General features: G+C 42.9%; 1 protein-coding gene across 2 annotated transcripts in view; it reads left to right on the forward strand.

Moving 5' to 3' along the window:
* Positions 1-20,478, forward strand: part of NEGR1 (neuronal growth regulator 1) — a 693,794-nt gene that overhangs the window by 487,164 nt on the left and 186,152 nt on the right. For both annotated transcript variants that reach the window (XM_088470777.1, XM_088470776.1), the window contains exons 5-6: positions 8,086-8,206; positions 11,111-11,262. In XM_088470777.1, the coding sequence (XP_088326903.1) occupies positions 8,086-8,206; positions 11,111-11,262 (273 nt within the window). The remainder of the gene's footprint in view (positions 1-8,085; positions 8,207-11,110; positions 11,263-20,478) is intronic.

Consider the following 20,478-nt stretch of genomic DNA (forward strand, 5'->3'; position numbering starts at 1 on the left):
CATTACCTTGATTACTTTGTATAGTAGCGCTCCTCATAGTGATTGTAGGTGTTGGGTCTGCATTTATCACATTTATTTTGGCATTACCTTGATTACTTTGTATAGTAGTGCTCCTCATAGTGATTGTAGGAGGAGGGTCTCTATGTATCACAATTATTTTGGCATTACCTTGATTACTTTGTATAGTAGCGCTCCTCATAGTGATTGTAGGTGTTGGGTCTGTATTTATCACATTTATTTTGGCATTACCTTGATTACTTTGTATAGTAGTGCTCCTCATAGTACCTGTAGGTGTTGGGTCTGTATTTATCACATTTATTCTGGCATTACCTTGATTACTTTGTATAGTAGTGCTCCTCATAGTGACTGTAGGTGTTGGGTCTGTATTTATCACATTTATTTTGGCATTACCTTGATTACTTTGTATAGTAGCGCTCCTCATAGTGATTGTAGGTAGAGGGTCTGTATTTATCATATTTATTTTGGCATTATCTTGAGACTTGTTGGGTCTGTATTTATCACATTTATTTTGGCATTATCTTGATTACTTTGTATAGTAGTGCTCCTCATAGTGATTGTAGGTGTTGGGTCTGTATTTATCACATTTATTTTGGCATTACCTTGATTACTTTGTATAGTAGCGCTCCCCATAGTGATTGTAGGTGTTGGGTCTGTATTTATCACATTTATTTTGGCATTACCTTGATTACTTTGTATAGTAGCGCTCCTCATAGTGATTGTAGGTGTTGGGTCTGCATTTATCACATTTATTTTGGCATTACCTTGATTACTTTGTATAGTAGTGCTCCTCATAGTGATTGTAGGAGGAGGGTCTCTATGTATCACAATTATTTTGGCATTACCTTGATTACTTTGTATAGTAGCGCTCCTCATAGTGATTGTAGGTGTTGGGTCTGTATTTATCACATTTATTTTGGCATTACCTTGATTACTTTGTATAGTAGTGCTCCTCATAGTACCTGTAGGTGTTGGGTCTGTATTTATCACATTTATTCTGGCATTACCTTGATTACTTTGTATAGTAGTGCTCCTCATAGTGACTGTAGGTGTTGGGTCTGTATTTATCACATTTATTCTGGCATTACCTTGATTACTTTGTATAGTAGCGCTCCTCATAGTGATTGTAGGTGGAGGGTCTGTATATATCACATTTATTTTGCCATTACCTTGATTACTTTGTATAGTAGTGCTCCTCATAGTACCTGTAGGTGTTGGGTCTGTATTTATCACATTTATTCTGGCATTACCTTGATTACTTTGTATAGTAGTGCTCCTCATAGTGATTGTAGGTGTTGGGTCTATATTGATCACATTTATTCTGGCATTACCTTGATTACTTTGTATAGTAGCGCTCCTCATAGTGATTGTAGGTGGAGGGTCTGTATATATCACATTTATTTTGCCATTACCTTGATTACTTTGTATAGTAGTGCTCCTCATAGTACCTGTAGGTGTTGGGTCTGTATTTATCACATTTATTCTGGCATTACCTTGATTACTTTGTATAGTAGTGCTCCTCATAGTGATTGTAGGTGTTGGGTCTATATTGATCACATTTATTTTGGCATTACCTTGATTACTTTGTATAGTAGTGCTCCTCATAGTGATTGTAGGAGGAGGGTCTCTATGTATCACAATTATTTTGGCATTATCTTGATTACTTTGTATAGTAGCGCTCCTCATAGTGATTGTAGGTGTTGGGTCTGTATTTATCACATTTATTTTGGCATTACCTTGATTACTTTGTATAGTAGTGCTCCTCATAGTACCTGTAGGTGTTGGGTCTGTATTTATCACATTTATTTGGCATTACCTTGATTACTTTGTATAGTAGTGCTCCTCATAGTACCTGTAGGTGGAGGGTCTGCAGTGTATCTTGATCAAAGGACCACAAGTTTTCTATGCAGGGACACCCTCCACCACACTTACTGTACCAGGTAAGAAGACTTCCTTTCTTTATTACTCTTCTGCTCTGCTCCCAGCACTGTGCTCTGCTCCCCTACACAGTGCTCTGCTCCTAGCACTGTGCTTTGCTCCCCTACACAGTGCTCTGCTCCTAACACTGTGCTCTGCTCCTAGCACTGTGCTCTGCTCCCAGCACTGTGCTCTGCTCCCCTACACAGTGCTCTGCTCCTAGCACTGTGCTCTGCTCCCAGCACTGTGCTCTGCTCCCCTACACAGTGCTCTGCTCCTAGCACTGTGCTCTGCTCCCCTACACAGTGCTCTGCTCCTAACACTGTGCTCTGCTCCTAGCACTGTGCTCTGCTCCCAGCACTGTGCTCTGCTCCCCTACACAGTGCTCTGCTCCTAGCACTGTGCTCTGCTCCTAGCACTGTGCTCTGCTCCCCTACACAGTGCTCTGCTCCTAGCACTGTGCTCTGCTCCCCTACACAGTGCTCTGCTCCTAGCACTGTGCCTCTGCTCCTAGTACTGTGGTCTGCTCCTAGCACTGTGCTCTGCTCCCCTACACAGTGCTCTGCTCCTAGCACTGTGCTCTGCTCCTAGCACTGTGCCTCTGCTCCTAGCACTGTGCTCTGCTCCCCTACACAGTGCTCTGCATTTCTTTTTCAGAGGCAAAGGGACCAGCAAGGTCCCATTCTCCCTACAGCAGAATTCATTTTGGAGCCCTAGAATGCAAACGCGCATACACAGTATTATGGGGGTACAAATGCCTTGTGTCCGTGTACCCATTCCAGGTGGCACTGATGACTACAAATCCGACTCTGTGGATGACATTATCCTCCTCATTGCCCTCAGTAGCACCGCTCCTCAAAGTGACTGCAGCAGATGGGCCTCTTGGATCATGTCTATGTGATATTCACCACTTCGTTACCTTGTCCAGCAGTACTCTTAACAGTGACTGCAAGAGGAGGGCCTCAGTGATCGTGTGTGTGTGTGTGTAATATTACCTATTTATTAACTTGTGTAGCAGTATTCGTCATAGTGACTGCAGGAGAAGGGACTCAGTGATCATATGTGTGTGACATTTGCCTCTTCATTATCTTGTGTAGCAGTGCTCTACACAGTGACTACAGGAGGAGGGGCTCAGGGATCATATGTGTGTGACATTCACCTCTTCATTACCTTGTGTAGCAGTGCTCTACACAGTGACTACAGGAGGAGGGGCTCAGGGATCATATGTGTGTGATATGCTCCTCTTCATTACCTTGTGTAGCAGTGCTCTACACAGTGACTGCAGGAGGAGGGGCTCAGGGATCATATGTGTGTGATATGCTCTTCATTACCTTGTGTAGCAGTATTCGTCATAGTGACTGCAGGAGAAGGGACTCAGTGATCATATGTGTGTGACATTCTCCTCTTCATTACCTTGTATAGTAGTGCTCTACACAGTGATTACAGGAGGAGGGACTCAGTGATCATATGTGTGTAATATTCTTTTCTTCATTACCTTGTATAGCAGTGCTCTACACAGTGACTATGAGAGGAGTCACTCAGCGATCATATGTGTGTGACATTCCCCTCTTCATTACCTTGTGTAGCAGTGCTCTACACAGTGACTGCAGGAGGAGGGACTCAGTGTTCATATGTGTGTGATATGCTCCTCTTCATTACCTTGTGTAGCAGTGCTCTACACAGTGACTACAGGAGGAGGGGCTCTGTGATCATATGTGTGTGATATTTGCCTCTTCATTATCTTGTGTAGCAGTGCTCTACACAGTGACTACAGGAGGAGGGGCTCAGTGATCATATGTGTGTAATATTCTTTTCTTCATTACCTTGTATAGCAGTGCTCTACGCAGTGACTATGAGAGGAGTCACTCAGCGATCATATGTGTGTGACATTCCCCTCTTCATTACCTTGTGTAGCAGTGCTCTACACAGTGACTGCAGGAGGAGGGACTCAGTGTTCATATGTGTGTGATATGCTCCTCTTCATTACCTTGTGTAGCAGTGCTCTACACAGTGACTACAGGAGGAGGGGCTCTGTGATCATATGTGTGTGATATTTGCCTCTTCATTATCTTGTGTAGCAGTGCTCTACACAGTGACTACAGGAGGAGGGACTCAGTGATCATATGTGTGTGACATGCTCCTCTTCATTACCTTGTATAGCAGTGCTCTACACAGTGACTACAGGAGGAGGGGCTCAGTGATCATATGTGTGTAATATTCTTCTCTTCATTACCTTGTGTAGCAGTGCTCTACACAGTGACTACAGGAGGAGGGGCTCAGTGATCATATGTGTTTTATATTCTTCTCTTCATTACCTTGTGTAGCAGTGCTCTACACAGTGACTATGAGAGGAGTCACTCAGTGATCATGTGTGTGTGACATTCCCCTCTCCATTACCTTGTGTAGCAGTGCTCTACACAGTGACTACAGGAGGAGGGGCTCAGGGATCATATGTGTGTGATATGCTCTTCATTACCTTGTGTGTAGCAGTGCTCTACACAGTGACTGCAGGAGGAGGGCCTCAGTGATCATGTGTATGAGTGTGAGACATTACCTATTTATTAACTTGTGTAGCAGTGTTCTACATAGTGACTGCAGGAGAAGGGACTCTGTGATCATATGTGTGTGTGACATTCTCCTTTTCATTACCTTGTGTAGCAGTGTTCTACATAGTGACTGCAGGAGGACAATCCCAGTGATCATTTTTGTGTGTGTGATATGCTCCTCTTCATTACCTTGTGTAGCAATGCTCTGCACAGTGACTGCAGGAGGAAGGGCTCAGTGATCATATGTGTGTGATATTTTCCCTTAATTTCCTTGTATAGCAGTGATCTACAGTGACTATGAGAGGAGTCACTCAGTGATCATATGTGTGTGACATTCCCCTCTTCATTACCTTGTGTAGCAGTGCTCTACACAGTGATTACAGGAGGAGGGGCTCAGGGATCATATGTGTGTGATATGCTCTTCATTACCTTGTGTGTAGCAGTGCTCTACACAGTGACTGCAGGAGGAGGGCCTCAGTGATCATGTGTATGAGTGTGAGACATTACCTATTTATTAACTTGTGTAGCAGTGTGACTGCAGGAGAAGGGACTCTGTGATCATATGTGTGTGACATTCTCCTTTTCATTACCTTGTGTAGCAGTGTTCTACATAGTGACTGCAGGAGGACAATCCCAGTGATCATTTTTGTGTGTGTGATATGCTCCTCTTCATTACCTTGTGTAGCAGTGCTCTGCACAGTGACTGCAGGAGGAAGGGCTCAGTGATCATATGTGTGTGATATTTTTCCCTTCATTTCCTTGTATAGCAGTGCTCTACACAGTGACTATGAGAGGAGTCACTCAGTGATCATATGTGTGTGACATTCCCCTCTTCATTACCTTGTGTAGCAGTGCTCTACACAGTGACTACAGGAGGAGGGGCTCAGGGATCATATGTGTGTAATATTCGCCTCTTCATTACCTTGTGTAGCAGTGTTCTTCATAGTGACTGCAGGAGGACAATCCCAGTGATCATTTGTGTGTGGGTGGCATGCTCCTCTTCATTACCTTGTGTAGCAGTGCTCTGCACAGTGATACGTAGATTAGCAACTATCGGCAATAGCGAACGGTCTGCAGATACTGTCCGGGTCTGAATCAGGCCCAGAGTCCCTTCTCCTGCAGTCACTATGAAGAACACTGCTACACAAGATAATAAATAGGCAAAGCCAGCCCAGCAGAGTGAGTGACCGCAGAGGCCGTTTGTGGGTGGTAACAAGGGCAGTCCAGTAAAAATGCAGGCGTGCCAGAGTGTTTCAATGCAGAGTGTTTCAATGCAGAGTGTTTCAATGCAGAGTGTTTTAATGCAGAGTGTTTCAATGCCGTTTTAGAGGCGTGCATAATTAACAGGCAGCATCAATATACACGTCACCAGCCATTTTTTTCCTCTGTTTTCCTTGCAATGCTTGCGGTAGAAAAAAGCTACCACAAGCACTGCGTTCACATCCGATAGTGGTCGATGTACCAATGTTTTCATAAACTTCCAGGAGATGACGTGGGGCAGTGGGCGTCTCTGCATTCACTAAGGGGAGTCTGCATACACAAAGTGAACGCTCGTACGATGGGCGTGCTTATGCCTTGGCGAGTGATCGCTCCCTGCCACGTCACTTTCAAATATTTGCATGCACAGACCCTCATTCAGACCCTCAGTGATCATATGTTTGTGACATTCTCCTCTTCATTACCTTGTGTTTTATATATATATATATATATATATATATATATAGTATTTATTGTCACAGGCATTAACTGCACTCTAAACGGGCACTCACCATGATTAAATGGATGGCTGTCAATGAGTGCATTTTCAGAGTGCTGCTGTGCCACAACCCTGCGGTGGCCGGTCATGACGTCCCGTGCAGGCCCCGCCCCCAGCATTCCCGGACTCGTGCATGCACGGTCCGTAGTTTTTTTAAAAAAAAATTTAAATTCCGGGAGTTGATGTATGCTTGCAGGGGAGGGGGAGGCTTAATTAAAAATCGTGAGCCTCCCGCTAAAATCGGGAGGGTAGGCCAGCATGATTTAATTGTTACAGTGATATTATTGTAATTTGTGAATAAAGTTTAAGCACAGATACATTTCACTGTTACTTACCGGCTCCAAGGCAGTACGTGCAGTAGAGGAGCAAAATATATTGTATAGGCAGAGCTGCTGTGTGATTTTCCACCAGGGCTGGAGTCACTCGCTCTGCCACGGCATAAACGCCGTGTATGGAACCATGGGGAAGCACACTAGGTGATTGCCATAGAGGCTGCGGCAATCACCTGATGTGCTTGCCTGTGGCTCCACCCATGATGTTGACGCCACGGGGGGAACGCGCGTCAGAGGTCACTTCCTCCTATGTGACTCGGCAGTCCTGTACCTAGGTAAGCTACCAAAATTAAGACCGCGAGCTACGGATTGGCGACCACTGGTCTAATTCATTAATCCACTGAAACATGAATACTTAGCACTTTATTTTATAATCTTTGAATTTAAGACTGGATTACTGCTTTGTGCTACCATGAGCCTCGGCAGAGGTAACAGAAGTGGACAGCGTGCTTACCAACTTTCCTAATCTCCCCTGTGGGAGTTCTGTAGGAAGAGGGAGGGATACTGGAGGGTTACCACCCAAAATGTGGTAATTTCCCGGGCATACCAGGAGAATGGGTAAGTATGGTCAGCAACCACCTCACAAATGAAGGGAGTGCATCCTTGTTATTATTACAGGTATTATATAAAAGGATTTTTATGTGTGTTTATTTAGCTCCACTATTTTCACATGATATGTAACATATAGGGGTATATTTACTAAAGGTCGATTTTTTTGATCTATTTAAAATCGATAAAAGTTTTGTGTCTCTGGAGCTTACTCACATTTACTAATACAGTACTTAAAAAAAAAAAAATTGTCTGTTAGTAAATACGTGATTTAGCCCCAGGAACACAACATTGCTGTTGATCAACTTTAAATCGTTTAAAATCGACCTTTAGTAAATACACCCCATAGGCCCTTATTCAGTTTGAGGCAAAAAGTCCAGACTTTTCACCTCATTCGCCTGTATTCTAGGCGGAAAAGTATCACGTGTGTGCCCGCTATTCCCCGTATTCAATTCCAAAGTAGGCAAAATCAGGAACAGGCGAAACTTTGATCGTTGAAAAAATATGGGAATTTTCGGGAAATAATTGTAGGACCCCCAAAGATGTCCAGACCTGGGGGATCACTATGGGTACCCCCATTTTTACCTGCAAAAGAAAGTCGGGTTTTTAAATAGCTGCGGCAGGTGTTTTTTTCCCGACATTGAAGAAGTGATGCAGAAGAGCACTTAGGTTTTTTTTTCGTTTTTGAAAGTGGTCCCATCAAATTTGGGGTACATGAAAATGGGTACTAGCATATTTTTAAGTGCCTAAACTAATATTTTAAAAATTCTGCAAACAAGCACCTGCCGCTAATAGCCTATTCTAGAAAACACCTGCCGCATACTTACCGGATACTCCTGAACCTATTGAAATAGGCGAAAACGACATTTCGCCTCAAATTGAATACGGACCATAGAGTGCTATATATTTTATAGTAGAAAGCCGTATATGAATGTGTGATTTTATGCATGTCATTTTTTTTCCCTAGTTGCACCCACAATCCTGGAAATAACACCATCCGGGGTTTCCCTAGGAAAAACAGGATTAATCAGATGTGAAACCGCCGCGGTCCCGTCTCCGTCATTCGAGTGGTACAAAGGAGAGAAGAAGTAAGAGTTTCTATTGCTATTTTAGAATAAATGAGTGCGGGATTTTGTGTGTCATTCGTTTAGAACTTACTATATGTATACGTCTTGTACAACGATCCTGCTACAGACATGGCCACTAATAGCACCTCCCTGTACGTAATAGCTGTGCGAAAATATGCTAATTATTATTATTACTGTTATCATTGTTTATTTCTATGGCGCCACAAGTGTTCCGCAGCGCCTCACATTGTACATAAATAGGTGAGCAGTGACTTACGGTACAATACAATACAGGACAAGGACATGAATAATATATATTGCTACATTAGCGACCATAACACCCACATAAGCAGCAGAGCGTAAGCAGCCAATGTTAGGTGCCCTAGTGGTGAGTAAGGAGTAGATGAAAGTAAAGAGGAGCACAAGAGGGTAGAGGGCCCTGCTCGTAAGAGCTTACATTCTAAAGGGGAGGGGCAGACAAACAGGTGTGACACTGATGTGGCAGCTGCAGCATCTCAGATCGCCAAAACGTTTGCGGTGCCCTGCACAGTGCGAATAAGCAACATCAGCCAACTGCGGAAATAATCGGCAATGCGCCTATCTCGGTATCAGGCCCAATGTGCAAAAATGAGCTAATATTCATTTGCTCCAACCACACGGATTAACAGTTACTACATGTGTTATACTTTTCTTATTTTTTATTGAATTCTTTATTTATTTATTGTTTACAAATGGAGTATAAATGGGACAGTATATAGCACAGACACAAGTGACCATATAAACAAAAGAAACTCTCCCGCACCATCTGCTTCCCAAGCTGCTGCTCCAGACGACAAGATCCTAGTCCAGTATATACTGTATCTGGTGAAAACGATAAACTCCCCATCGCCTGGTGAGCGCTCCCTCCTAACAGTACAGGCTAAACCATCAACCATAATCATAATGGAATAACGACACAGAGACTTGTATAAGGGAAAAGGAAGGTCAGTTTTATTTATTATTAAACTAATTAAACTATTTAATATATAACTGAACTAACTAATAGAAGAATAATGACAGACAGACAAAGTATGGTGGCGCAGAGAGAATGGTCCCACAATACAAGATCACCAACTGCATACTCACATCGATCTTCTAATGGGAGGCGAGCAGCCAGCCCATTACCACGCCCAAGGTATCCACCTCCCACCCCAAGGACACGACGTGAGGCCCACCTGGTTAGGTGGTTGCCGCTGACCCCAGTAGGGTAGAATCAGCCTAAGCCATGTATTGGAAGGGAGAGCACCTCAAGCTCCAAAGACAGATGACGACTGCTACCGTTCTTTCCCGCCACAAGAATAGCCGACACCAAATAACTCAATGAATAAGGGAGGGAGGGCGGGAAACAGCCGACCAGAGACATTTCTATGAAACGGCTGCCAAGCAGCAATTCTGAAATAGCACTGAAAACCCACCCCCTGCCAATCCTATTGGCTAACCAAACCTAACCCCACCCCCTGCCAATCCTATAGGCTAACCAAACATAACCCCACCCTTGCCAATCCTATAGGCTAACCAACCCTAACCCCACCCCGCAACACTACCTCACTAAACAACTAGCCCCTTCTTGTCCAGAAGCCGACACCCACAGGCTCGGGTGTTTAATTACCTCCCTGCATAAGAAATGCACTCCGTCCTACAACAATTAATATCAGTTCTCATAAAGCACAAGTCAATGATTCACAGAACCGTTCTGTGACTGCCGAGTGAGCTGTCATTGTGCTTCTATATAATATACAGTATATACCCGCCGGGGCCGTAACTAGGGTAGTTCGACCTGTGCCATGGCACAGGGCACCGCAGGGCTGGGGGCGCCGTTTGGACCTGTCCATTTTCCTGTCTATTATCATTCTTGCTTGTAACTTCCTCTTCTTTTATCCCCAGAATCTCCTGGCCCATACTTGCAGGTGGGCTGTGACAGGGACGGGGCCTGATAGGTCACGTCATTGAGCCTCACCCCTTTCGCGGTAAACCGGGAAGTGGGCAGAATGCGGGAGAAATGCCTACCCTTCCAGGGGTGCGGGGGGTTACCCTAAAAATGAGGAGCCTTTCCCGAAAACCGGGAGGGTAGGCATGTGTGTCCTGGCTTCCCCTATTTCTTCCCTGGCCCTTCCCCATGAGGCCAAGGCCCTTTTTCAGGTCCACTATCTTATGTCTCTATTTAAAAAATGGTGGGGAGGGGGGCGACAATGCTCTCTCTTGCACAGGGCACCAAAAAGTCTAGTTACGGCTCTGCTACCCACTGCATGCGCTATGCAAAAACTTTCTTCAGCTTTCAAAGGTCAGCCCGTTGTCAATTCAAAATGCGTTCATCCGCATGAAGGCAAAACAGAACCCCCAGTGAGACTATTGCCAATTTAGCCTGAGGGGGTGGAAAAATTCCTTCATTACCCCAATAATCAGATCATTAATAAAAATTAAAAGAACACATTTATCAGTGATATTTTTATGTTATCACCAACCTGAGGTGGCCCTAACAGAACACGTATTGCAGTGGTACTGGTACCACTGTGACCCATGTTAATTAGTATTCCTCATGCTTGGCGAAACTAGGTGAATCTTTTTGCCAACGGGGTATATCACTAGTGATAGTAGTGTTATCACCCACAGTGACACCTTGATGTTTAAGGTGAAGACAGGTAGTTGTTTTCGATTTATTTTCATTCATTTGTAACACTGTTCAGTGATTGGGTCACATTTATGGATGCTTTCATGCTAAACGGCTTAATTTACCGATGCCCTGGATCCGTCTAATGTCTAATCTACTTCAATGGAAAAACTTAAAACAAGACTGAGCCGCTTGGTGAGTTAAGAAGTGCCCTGAGTGCTTCAACAGAGACTGCTTCATCTGTAGAATGTGACGAATGGCTGACTTCTATTTTGCAGACTCACAAATGGACAGAAAGGCATCCTCATAAAGAATTACAGCACCAGATCGATCCTTCATGTCTCTAACGTAACAGAAGAACATTTTGGCAACTACACATGTGTAGCGGTAAACAAGCTGGGAACCAGCAACGCCAGCCTGCCGGTGAATCGTAAGTAAAAAAAACCTGGTCTATGGTGTGATGGCCCTGTACTGTTACGGATAGGGTGTGCAGCTCTGTATACTTACTGTAGGACAGTGTTAAGGGAATCACACTGATGGGGAACAGTTTGGACTGGTTACTTTTATTTTATGGCTGACGTGAGACATTCCAGGGCCCCGGTATGAAGGTGGAGTGACCACACGATGTGGGGGAACATGGCCACATCACGTTGGGAATTGTGACCACACGATGTGGGGGAACATGGCCACATCACGTTGGGAACTGTGACCACGCGATGTGGGGGAACATGGCCACATCACGTTGGGAATTGTGGGACCCCTACGTAGGTGGTGGCCCTGAAAGGGGGTATTTCTGCCCCAAATTGGGAGCGTTGATTACCCTTTCTGGCCTGCCTGGGCCTCCGATACTTTTGTACACACTCTCTGCCGCTGATTCACATCTGACTAAGCTACAAGGGTACCCGTTTTGCATTTTTAATTGTGATGGAGTGAGTTTCAATACAAATATTAATAAAAATAATTCTAATTAATTTTACAAATATTTCATGATTGAACTTAGTTTTTCTTAATCACTCTCCAATATACCGTACAAATGAAATAATATAATGATAATTTTATAATGATATTGCCTTAGTATAGGGATGTAGTAGCACAGTATAGCAGCTGGCTGGAGTCTGGTGAGATTAGGTCATTGGTGTATGTGGACTACTAAATAAGGATTAATAAAACAGAGGGCATGATTCAGACCCGGTCGCAATTGCTGAGGGCTCGCACCCGGGTCGATGGTGGCCCAGAGCACATGCGCAGGACGGAGCCGGCTCTGTCGTGCGCATGCTCGAGACCCGGATAGCAATCCGTCCCTCCGTGTCTCGCACCAAAGGGGGGGTGCTGTCGATGTTGAGTGACAGCACGCCCCCTATGGTGAAAGCCCCCACTGTGATGTCAGTGGGAGAGCTTTCTGCTCTGTTAGAGCCGAAAGCTCTCTGGGGCTTGCGGCCACGAGACCCTACCATATGGCCGCTCGCGTTAGCTGTGGGGGGCAAACCCAAAGCCAGGAGGCCGCTCCATAAAAAAAAAAAAAAGACCGGCCCTGATTCAGAGTGAGCGCCCTGTCAGAGTGTCCGGCTCTGAATCAGGCCCAGTGGCCCTGATTCAGACCACTTTCAAATATAAATTCCCAGCTTAAACCCGACTTGGACCCGGGACATTGAGCATGGGTTGATCCCGGGCTGCCCCAGTCACACATATTCCTGTGTCGTCACACCGGACCTTGGTCTTGCAGTGACCCGGGTCTTCTGGCATTCAGTGGGTGCTGTTAGATGATCTCGTCTCCAAGCGCCACTGTCTCCGGTCAATCAGTTTGTTTTAGGCGTGACCCAGGTCATCAAGACCCAGGTCACACCTTTTACACTTGAGCCGTGTCTTAGACCCGGGTTGCAAGTCCCAGGAAAAACCCTGCTAGCGAGCTGGGTCTCGGACCTGAGACTGTCAACCTGGGTCACACCTTTCAGACATACCGTATGCCAGACACGGGTTGATGGGCGTTCACGCACAAAAAAACAATTTTTATGCTTAAGTCTCAAAGGGGCATCAGTGAGGGACTAAATATCATAGGTTCAGGGAGTCCGACCACTTGTGGCTGTATCTGGATTATAAAGTGAAATAAAACATGTAACGATGTAAATATCTGTAGCGCCATGCATATTCTGGAAAAGAGAAAAGGGGTAAATGAATATCGTATCTGAATGAGAAATCCTGTGCTCTCCAATCAGCGCTACATAGCATGAGTCCACGTCACGTGTACGGTCCTGTCCCATGATACCCGGATACACAGATTGCCAGTAAGGTCATCGCAGGGTGATATTCTGACATTTACACATGCAAATAATCCTTGATGGATAGAGCGCTTACTACTCGGTATGTTTGTCTTTCATATCAGCCTTGCATACTAATTGCGATTTCGGCTAATCTCCATGCATGGAATTAGCCTTTAAACTGTGACTTTTATGTATGATATTGAGACTCTGCTCAAGGGAAAAATGTCCATTTCAGATCCTTTCCTCATTTACTGATGATAAATAATACATTGTTATTGTTAACCTGACGTGTACCGAGGCAGCCGGAGAGCAGTGCGCACTCAGGGCCTCATGCAGAGTCGAGTGCACGCCATGTCTGCGGAGCGTATCGTGCATGGTTTTGCACTGCACATGCCCCGGAACTGAGCCTATGCAAGTGCAGCAGATGCACAATCGTATACTGTATATTGCAATCACCACTTGCTACTGAAGAGGCGTTACTGGGCGTCTGAGGCCGTGTCTGCGGAACTACGGGCCATGCAGAATTGGACAGAAGCGTAAGTATGCCTGTTTCCAGGTGTATCATTTGCACCAAGTATAGGCTGGCGATGATGATGATAGATATCAAACCAAGCGTAAGGGTTGGGGGGCTCAAGATGCACACATCTCTGCATACAGGTGGATCAGAGCTTACATATACACGGTGATACCAGATTAGGCAAGTGGTGACTAATGTGTGAGTTTGATAATTAAATGAGTAAATCGGTGTATATTCGGCACATGTTGTTATTATTATTATTATTATTATTATTATTATTATTATTATTATTATCCTTTATTTATATGGTGCCACAAGGGTTCCGCAGCGCCTTACACAGTACAGAAACAAATGAGCACAGAAGACAACAGTTATTAACAGTACAGACAATGCAGGACACGTACATGATTTATATACATTGGTGCATAACACATAAATAAGCAGCAGGGTGTCAGTGACGCAGTATTAGGTGCCATTGTAAATGAAAGTAAAAGTAAGGAAGAAGCACGTGAGGGAAGAGGGCCCTGCTCGCAAGAGCTTACATTCTAAGGGGGAGGGTCAGACAAACAGGGGTGCATGTCCAACATTTAGAAAGACAATCCACTTGTCAGCTTTGGTGTATAGATGTGCCCCTATAAAGCAATATACTTAGTGTTCCCGTTAGGCTGTTTCAGCTGGTCGCCGCGCCCTGCCCGATTTTAAAATGACAAAATGCTCCCTTCCCTTATGGCAGCGCATTACTGAGACATCACTAGGGACATTACTGAGACATCACTAGTGACAATACTGAGACATCACTAGAGACATTACTGAGACATTACTAGTGACATTACTGAGACATCACTAAGTACATTACTGAGACATCACTAGTGACATTACTGAGACATCACTAGTGACATCACTAGAGACATCACTAGGGACATTACTGAGACATCACTAGTGACATTACTGAGACATCACTAGTGACTTTACTGAGACATCACTAGGTACATTACTGAAACATCACTAGTGACATTACTGAGACATCACTAGTGACTTTACTGAGACATCACTAGTGACATTACTGAGACATCACTAGGTACATTACTGAGACATCACTAGTGACATTACTGAGACATCACTAGTGACTTTACTGAGACATCACTAGGTACATTACTGAGACATCACTAGTGACATTACTGAGACATCACTAGTGACTTTACTGAGACATCACTAGTGACATTACTGAGACATCACTAGGTACATTACTGAGACATCACTAGTGACATTACTGAGACATCACTAGTCACTTTACTGAGACATCACTAGGTACATTACTAAGACATCACTAGTCACATTACTGAGACATCACTAGTGACATTACTGAGACATCACTAGAGACATTACTGAGACATCACTAGTGGCATTACTGAGACATCACTAGTGACATTACTGAGACATCACTAGTGACATTACTGAGACATCACTAGTGGCATTACTGAGACATCACTAGTGACATTACTGAGACATCGCTAGTGACATTACTGAGACATCACTAGGTACATTACTGAGACATCACTAGTGACATTACTGAGACATCACTAGAGACATTACTGAGACATCACTAGTGGCATTACTGAGACATCACTAGTGACATTACTGAGACATCACTAGTGACATTACTGAGACATCACTAGTGGCATTACTGAGACATCACTAGTGACATTACTGAGACATCGCTAGGTACATTACTGAAACATCACTAGTGACATTACTGAGACATCACTAGTGACTTTACTGAGACATCACTAGTGACATTACTGAGACATCACTAGGTACATTACTGAGACATCACTAGTGACATTACTGAGACATCACTAGTGACTTTACTGAGACATCACTAGGTACATTACTGAGACATCACTAGTGACATTACTGAGACATTACTGAGACATCACTAGGTACATTACTGAGACATCACTAGTGACATTACTGAGACATCACTAGTGACTTTACTGAAACATCACTAGTGACATTACTGAGACATCACTAGTGACTTTACTGAGACATCACTAGGTACATTACTGAGACATCACTAGTGACATTACTGAGACATCACTAGTGACATTACTGGGACATCACTAGTGGCATTACTGAGACATCACTAGTGACATTACTGAGACATCACTAGGAACATTACTGAGACATCACTAGTGACATTACTGAGACATCACTAGGGACATTACTGAGACATCACTAGTGACATTACTGACACATCACTAGTGACTTTACTGAGACATCACTAGGTACATTACTGAGTCATCACTAGGGACATTACTGAGACATCACTAGTGACATTACTGAGACATCACTAGGTACATTACTGAGACATCACTAGGTACATTACTGAGACATCACTAGTGACATTACTGAGACATCACTAGTGACATTACTGAGACATCACTAGGGACATTACTGAGACATCACTAGGTATATTACTGAGACATTACTAGTGACATTACTGAGACATCACTAGTGACATTACTGAGACATCACTAGGGACATTACTGAGACATTACTAGTGACATTACTGAGAAATCACTAGGGACATTATTGAGACATCACAAGGTACATTACTGAGACATCACTAGGTACATTACTGAGACATTACTAGTGACATTACTGAGACATCACTAGGGACATTATTGAGACATCACTAGATATATTACTAGTGACATTACTGAGACATTACTAGTGACATTACTGAGACATCACTAGAGAAATCACTAATGACATTACTGAGACATCACTAGTGACATTACTGAGACATCACTAGGTACATTACTGAGACATCACTAGGTACATTACTGAGACATCACTAGGGACATTACTGAGACTTCACTAGTGACATTACTGAGACATCACTAGTGACTTTACTGTGACATCACTAGGTACATTACTGAGACATCACCAGTGACATTACTGAGACATCAATAGAGACATTACTAGTGACATTACTGAGACATCGCTAAGGACATTACTGAGACATCACTAGGGACATTACTGAGACATCACTAGTGACATTACTGAGACATCACTAGTGACATTACTGAGACATTACTAGTGACATTACTGGACATTACTGAGACATCACTAGTGACATTACTGAGACATCAATAGAGACATTATTAGTGACATTACTGAGACATCACTAGAGACATTACTGCGACATCAATCGAGACATTACTAGTGACATTACTGAGACATCACTAGGGACATTACTGAGACATCACTAGAGACATTACTAGTGACATTACTGAGACATCAATAGAGACATTACTGAGACATCACTAGGGACATTATTGAGACATTATTGAGACATTATTGAGACATTACTGAGACATCACTAGTGACATTACTGAGACATCACTATTGACATTACTGAGACATCACTAGATACATCACTAGAGACATTGCTGAGACATCACTAGAGACATTGCTGAGACATCACTAGTGACATTATTGAGACATTACTGAGACATCACTAGAGACATTACTGAGACATCACTAGTGACATTACTGAGACATCACTAGATATATCACTAGAGACATTGCTGAGACATCACTAGTGACATTATTGAGATCACGAGGGACATTACTGAGACATCACTAGAGACATTACTAGTGACATTACTGAGACATCAATAGAGACATTACTGAGACATCACTAGGGACATTATTGAGACATTATTGAGACATTACTGAGACATCACTAGTGACATTACTGAGACATCACTAGTGACATTACTGAGACATCACTAGTGGCATTACTGAGACATCACTAGTGACATTACTGAGACATCGCTAGGTACATTACTGAAACATCACTAGTGACATTACTGAGACATCACTAGTGACTTTACTGAGACATCACTAGTGACATTACTGAGACATCACTAGGTACATTACTGAGACATCACTAGTGACATTACTGAGACATCACTAGTGACTTTACTGAGACATCACTAGGTACATTACTGAGACATCACTAGTGACATTACTGAGACATTACTGAGACATCACTAGGTACATTACTGAGACATCACTAGTGACATTACTGAGACATCACTAGTGACTTTACTGAAACATCACTAGTGACATTACTGAGACATCACTAGTGACTTTACTGAGACATCACTAGGTACATTACTGAGACATCACTAGTGACATTACTGAGACATCACTATTGACATTACTGGGACATCACTAGTGGCATTACTGAGACATCACTAGTGACATTACTGAGACATCACTAGGTACATTACTGAGACATCACTAGTGACATTACTGAGACATCACTAGGGACATTACTGAGACATCACTAGTGACATTACTGAGACATTACTGACACATCACTAGTGACTTTACTGAGACATCACTAGGTACATTACTGAGTCATCACTAGGGACATTACTGAGACATCACTAGTGACATTACTGAGACATCACTAGGTACATTAGTGAGACATCACTAGGTACATTACTGAGACATCACTAGTGACATTACTGAGACATCACTAGTGACATTACTGAGACATCACTAGGGACATTACTGAGACATCACTAGGTATATTACTGAGACATTACTAGTGACATTACTGAGACATCACTAGTGACATTACTGAGACATCACTAGGGACATTACTGAGACATTACTAGTGACATTACTGAGAAATCACTAGGGACATTATTGAGACATCACAAGGTACATTACTGAGACATCACTAGGTACATTACTGAGACATTACTAGTGACATTACTGAGACATCACTAGGGACATTATTGAGACATCACTAGATATATTACTAGTGACATTACTGAGACATTACTAGTGACATTACTGAGACATCACTAGAGAAATCACTAATGACATTACTGAGACATCACTAGTGACATTACTGAGACATCACTAGGTACATTACTGAGACATCACTAGGTACATTACTGAGACATCACTAGGGACATTACTGAGACTTCACTAGTGACATTACTGAGACATCACTAGTGACTTTACTGTGACATCACTAGGTACATTACTGAGACATCACCAGTGACATTACTGAGACATCAATAGAGACATTACTAGTGACATTACTGAGACATCGCTAAGGACATTACTGAGACATCACTAGGGACATTACTGAGACATCACTAGTGACATTACTGAGACATCACTAGTGACATTACTGAGACATTACTAGTGACATTACTGGACATTACTGAGACATCACTAGTGACATTACTGAGACATCAATAGAGACATTATTAGTGACATTACTGAGACATCACTAGAGACATTACTGCGACATCAATCGAGACATTACTAGTGACATTACTGAGACATCACTAGGGACATTACTGAGACATCACTAGAGACATTACTAGTGACATTACTGAGACATCAATAGAGACATTACTGAGACATCACTAGGGACATTATTGAGACATTATTGAGACATTATTGAGACATTACTGAGACATCACTAGTGACATTACTGAGACATCACTATTGACATTACTGAGACATCACTAGATACATCACTAGAGACATTGCTGAGACATCACTAGAGACATTGCTGAGACATCACTAGTGACATTATTGAGACATTACTGAGACATCACTAGAGACATTACTGAGACATCACTAGTGACATTACTGAGACATCACTAGATATATCACTAGAGACATTGCTGAGACATCACTAGTGGCATTATTGAGACATTACTGACAATCACTAGAGACATTACTGAGACATCACTAGTGACATTACTGAGATCACGAGGGACATTACTGAGACATCACTAGAGACATTACTAGTGACATTACTGAGACATCAATAGAGACATTACTGAGACATCACTAGGGACATTATTGAGACATTATTGAGACATTATTGAGACATTACTGAGACATCACTAGTGACATTACTGAGACATCACTAGTGACATTACTGAGACATCACTAGTGGCATTACTGAGACATCACTAGTGACATTACTGAGACATCGCTAGGTACATTACTGAAACATCACTAGTGACATTACTGAGACATCACTAGTGACTTTACTGAGACATCACTAGTGACATTACTGAGACATCACTAGGTACATTACTGAGACATCACTAGTGACATTACTGAGACATCACTAGTGACTTTACTGAGACATCACTAGGTACATTACTGAGACATCACTAGTGACATTACTGAGACATTACTGAGACATCACTAGGTACATTACTGAGACATCACTAGTGACATTACTGAGACATCACTAGTGACTTTACTGAAACATCACTAGTGACATTACTGAGACATCACTAGTGACTTTACTGAGACATCACTAGGTACATTACTGAGACATCACTAGTGACATTACTGAGACATCACTAGTGACATTACTGGGACATCACTAGTGGCATTACTGAGACATCACTAGTGACATTACTGAGACATCACTAGGTACATTACTGAGACATCACTAGTGACATTACTGAGACATCACTAGGGACATTACTGAGACATCACTAGTGACATTACTGAGACATCACTAGTGACATTACTGACACATCACTAGTGACTTTACTGAGACATCACTAGGTACATTACTGAGTCATCACTAGGGACATTACTGAGACATCACTAGTGACATTACTGAGACATCACTAGGTACATTACTGAGACATCACTAGGTACATTACTGAGACATCACTAGTGACATTACTGAGACATCACTAGTGACATTACTGAGACATCACTAGGGACATTACTGAGACATCACTAGGTATATTACTGAGACATTACTAGTGACATTACTGAGACATCACTAGTGACA

The sequence above is a fragment of the Taudactylus pleione genome, unplaced genomic scaffold (assembly GCF_031769625.1).
Source record: "Taudactylus pleione unplaced genomic scaffold, aTauple2 ptg000103l, whole genome shotgun sequence".
NCBI lineage: Eukaryota > Metazoa > Chordata > Amphibia > Anura > Myobatrachidae > Taudactylus > Taudactylus pleione.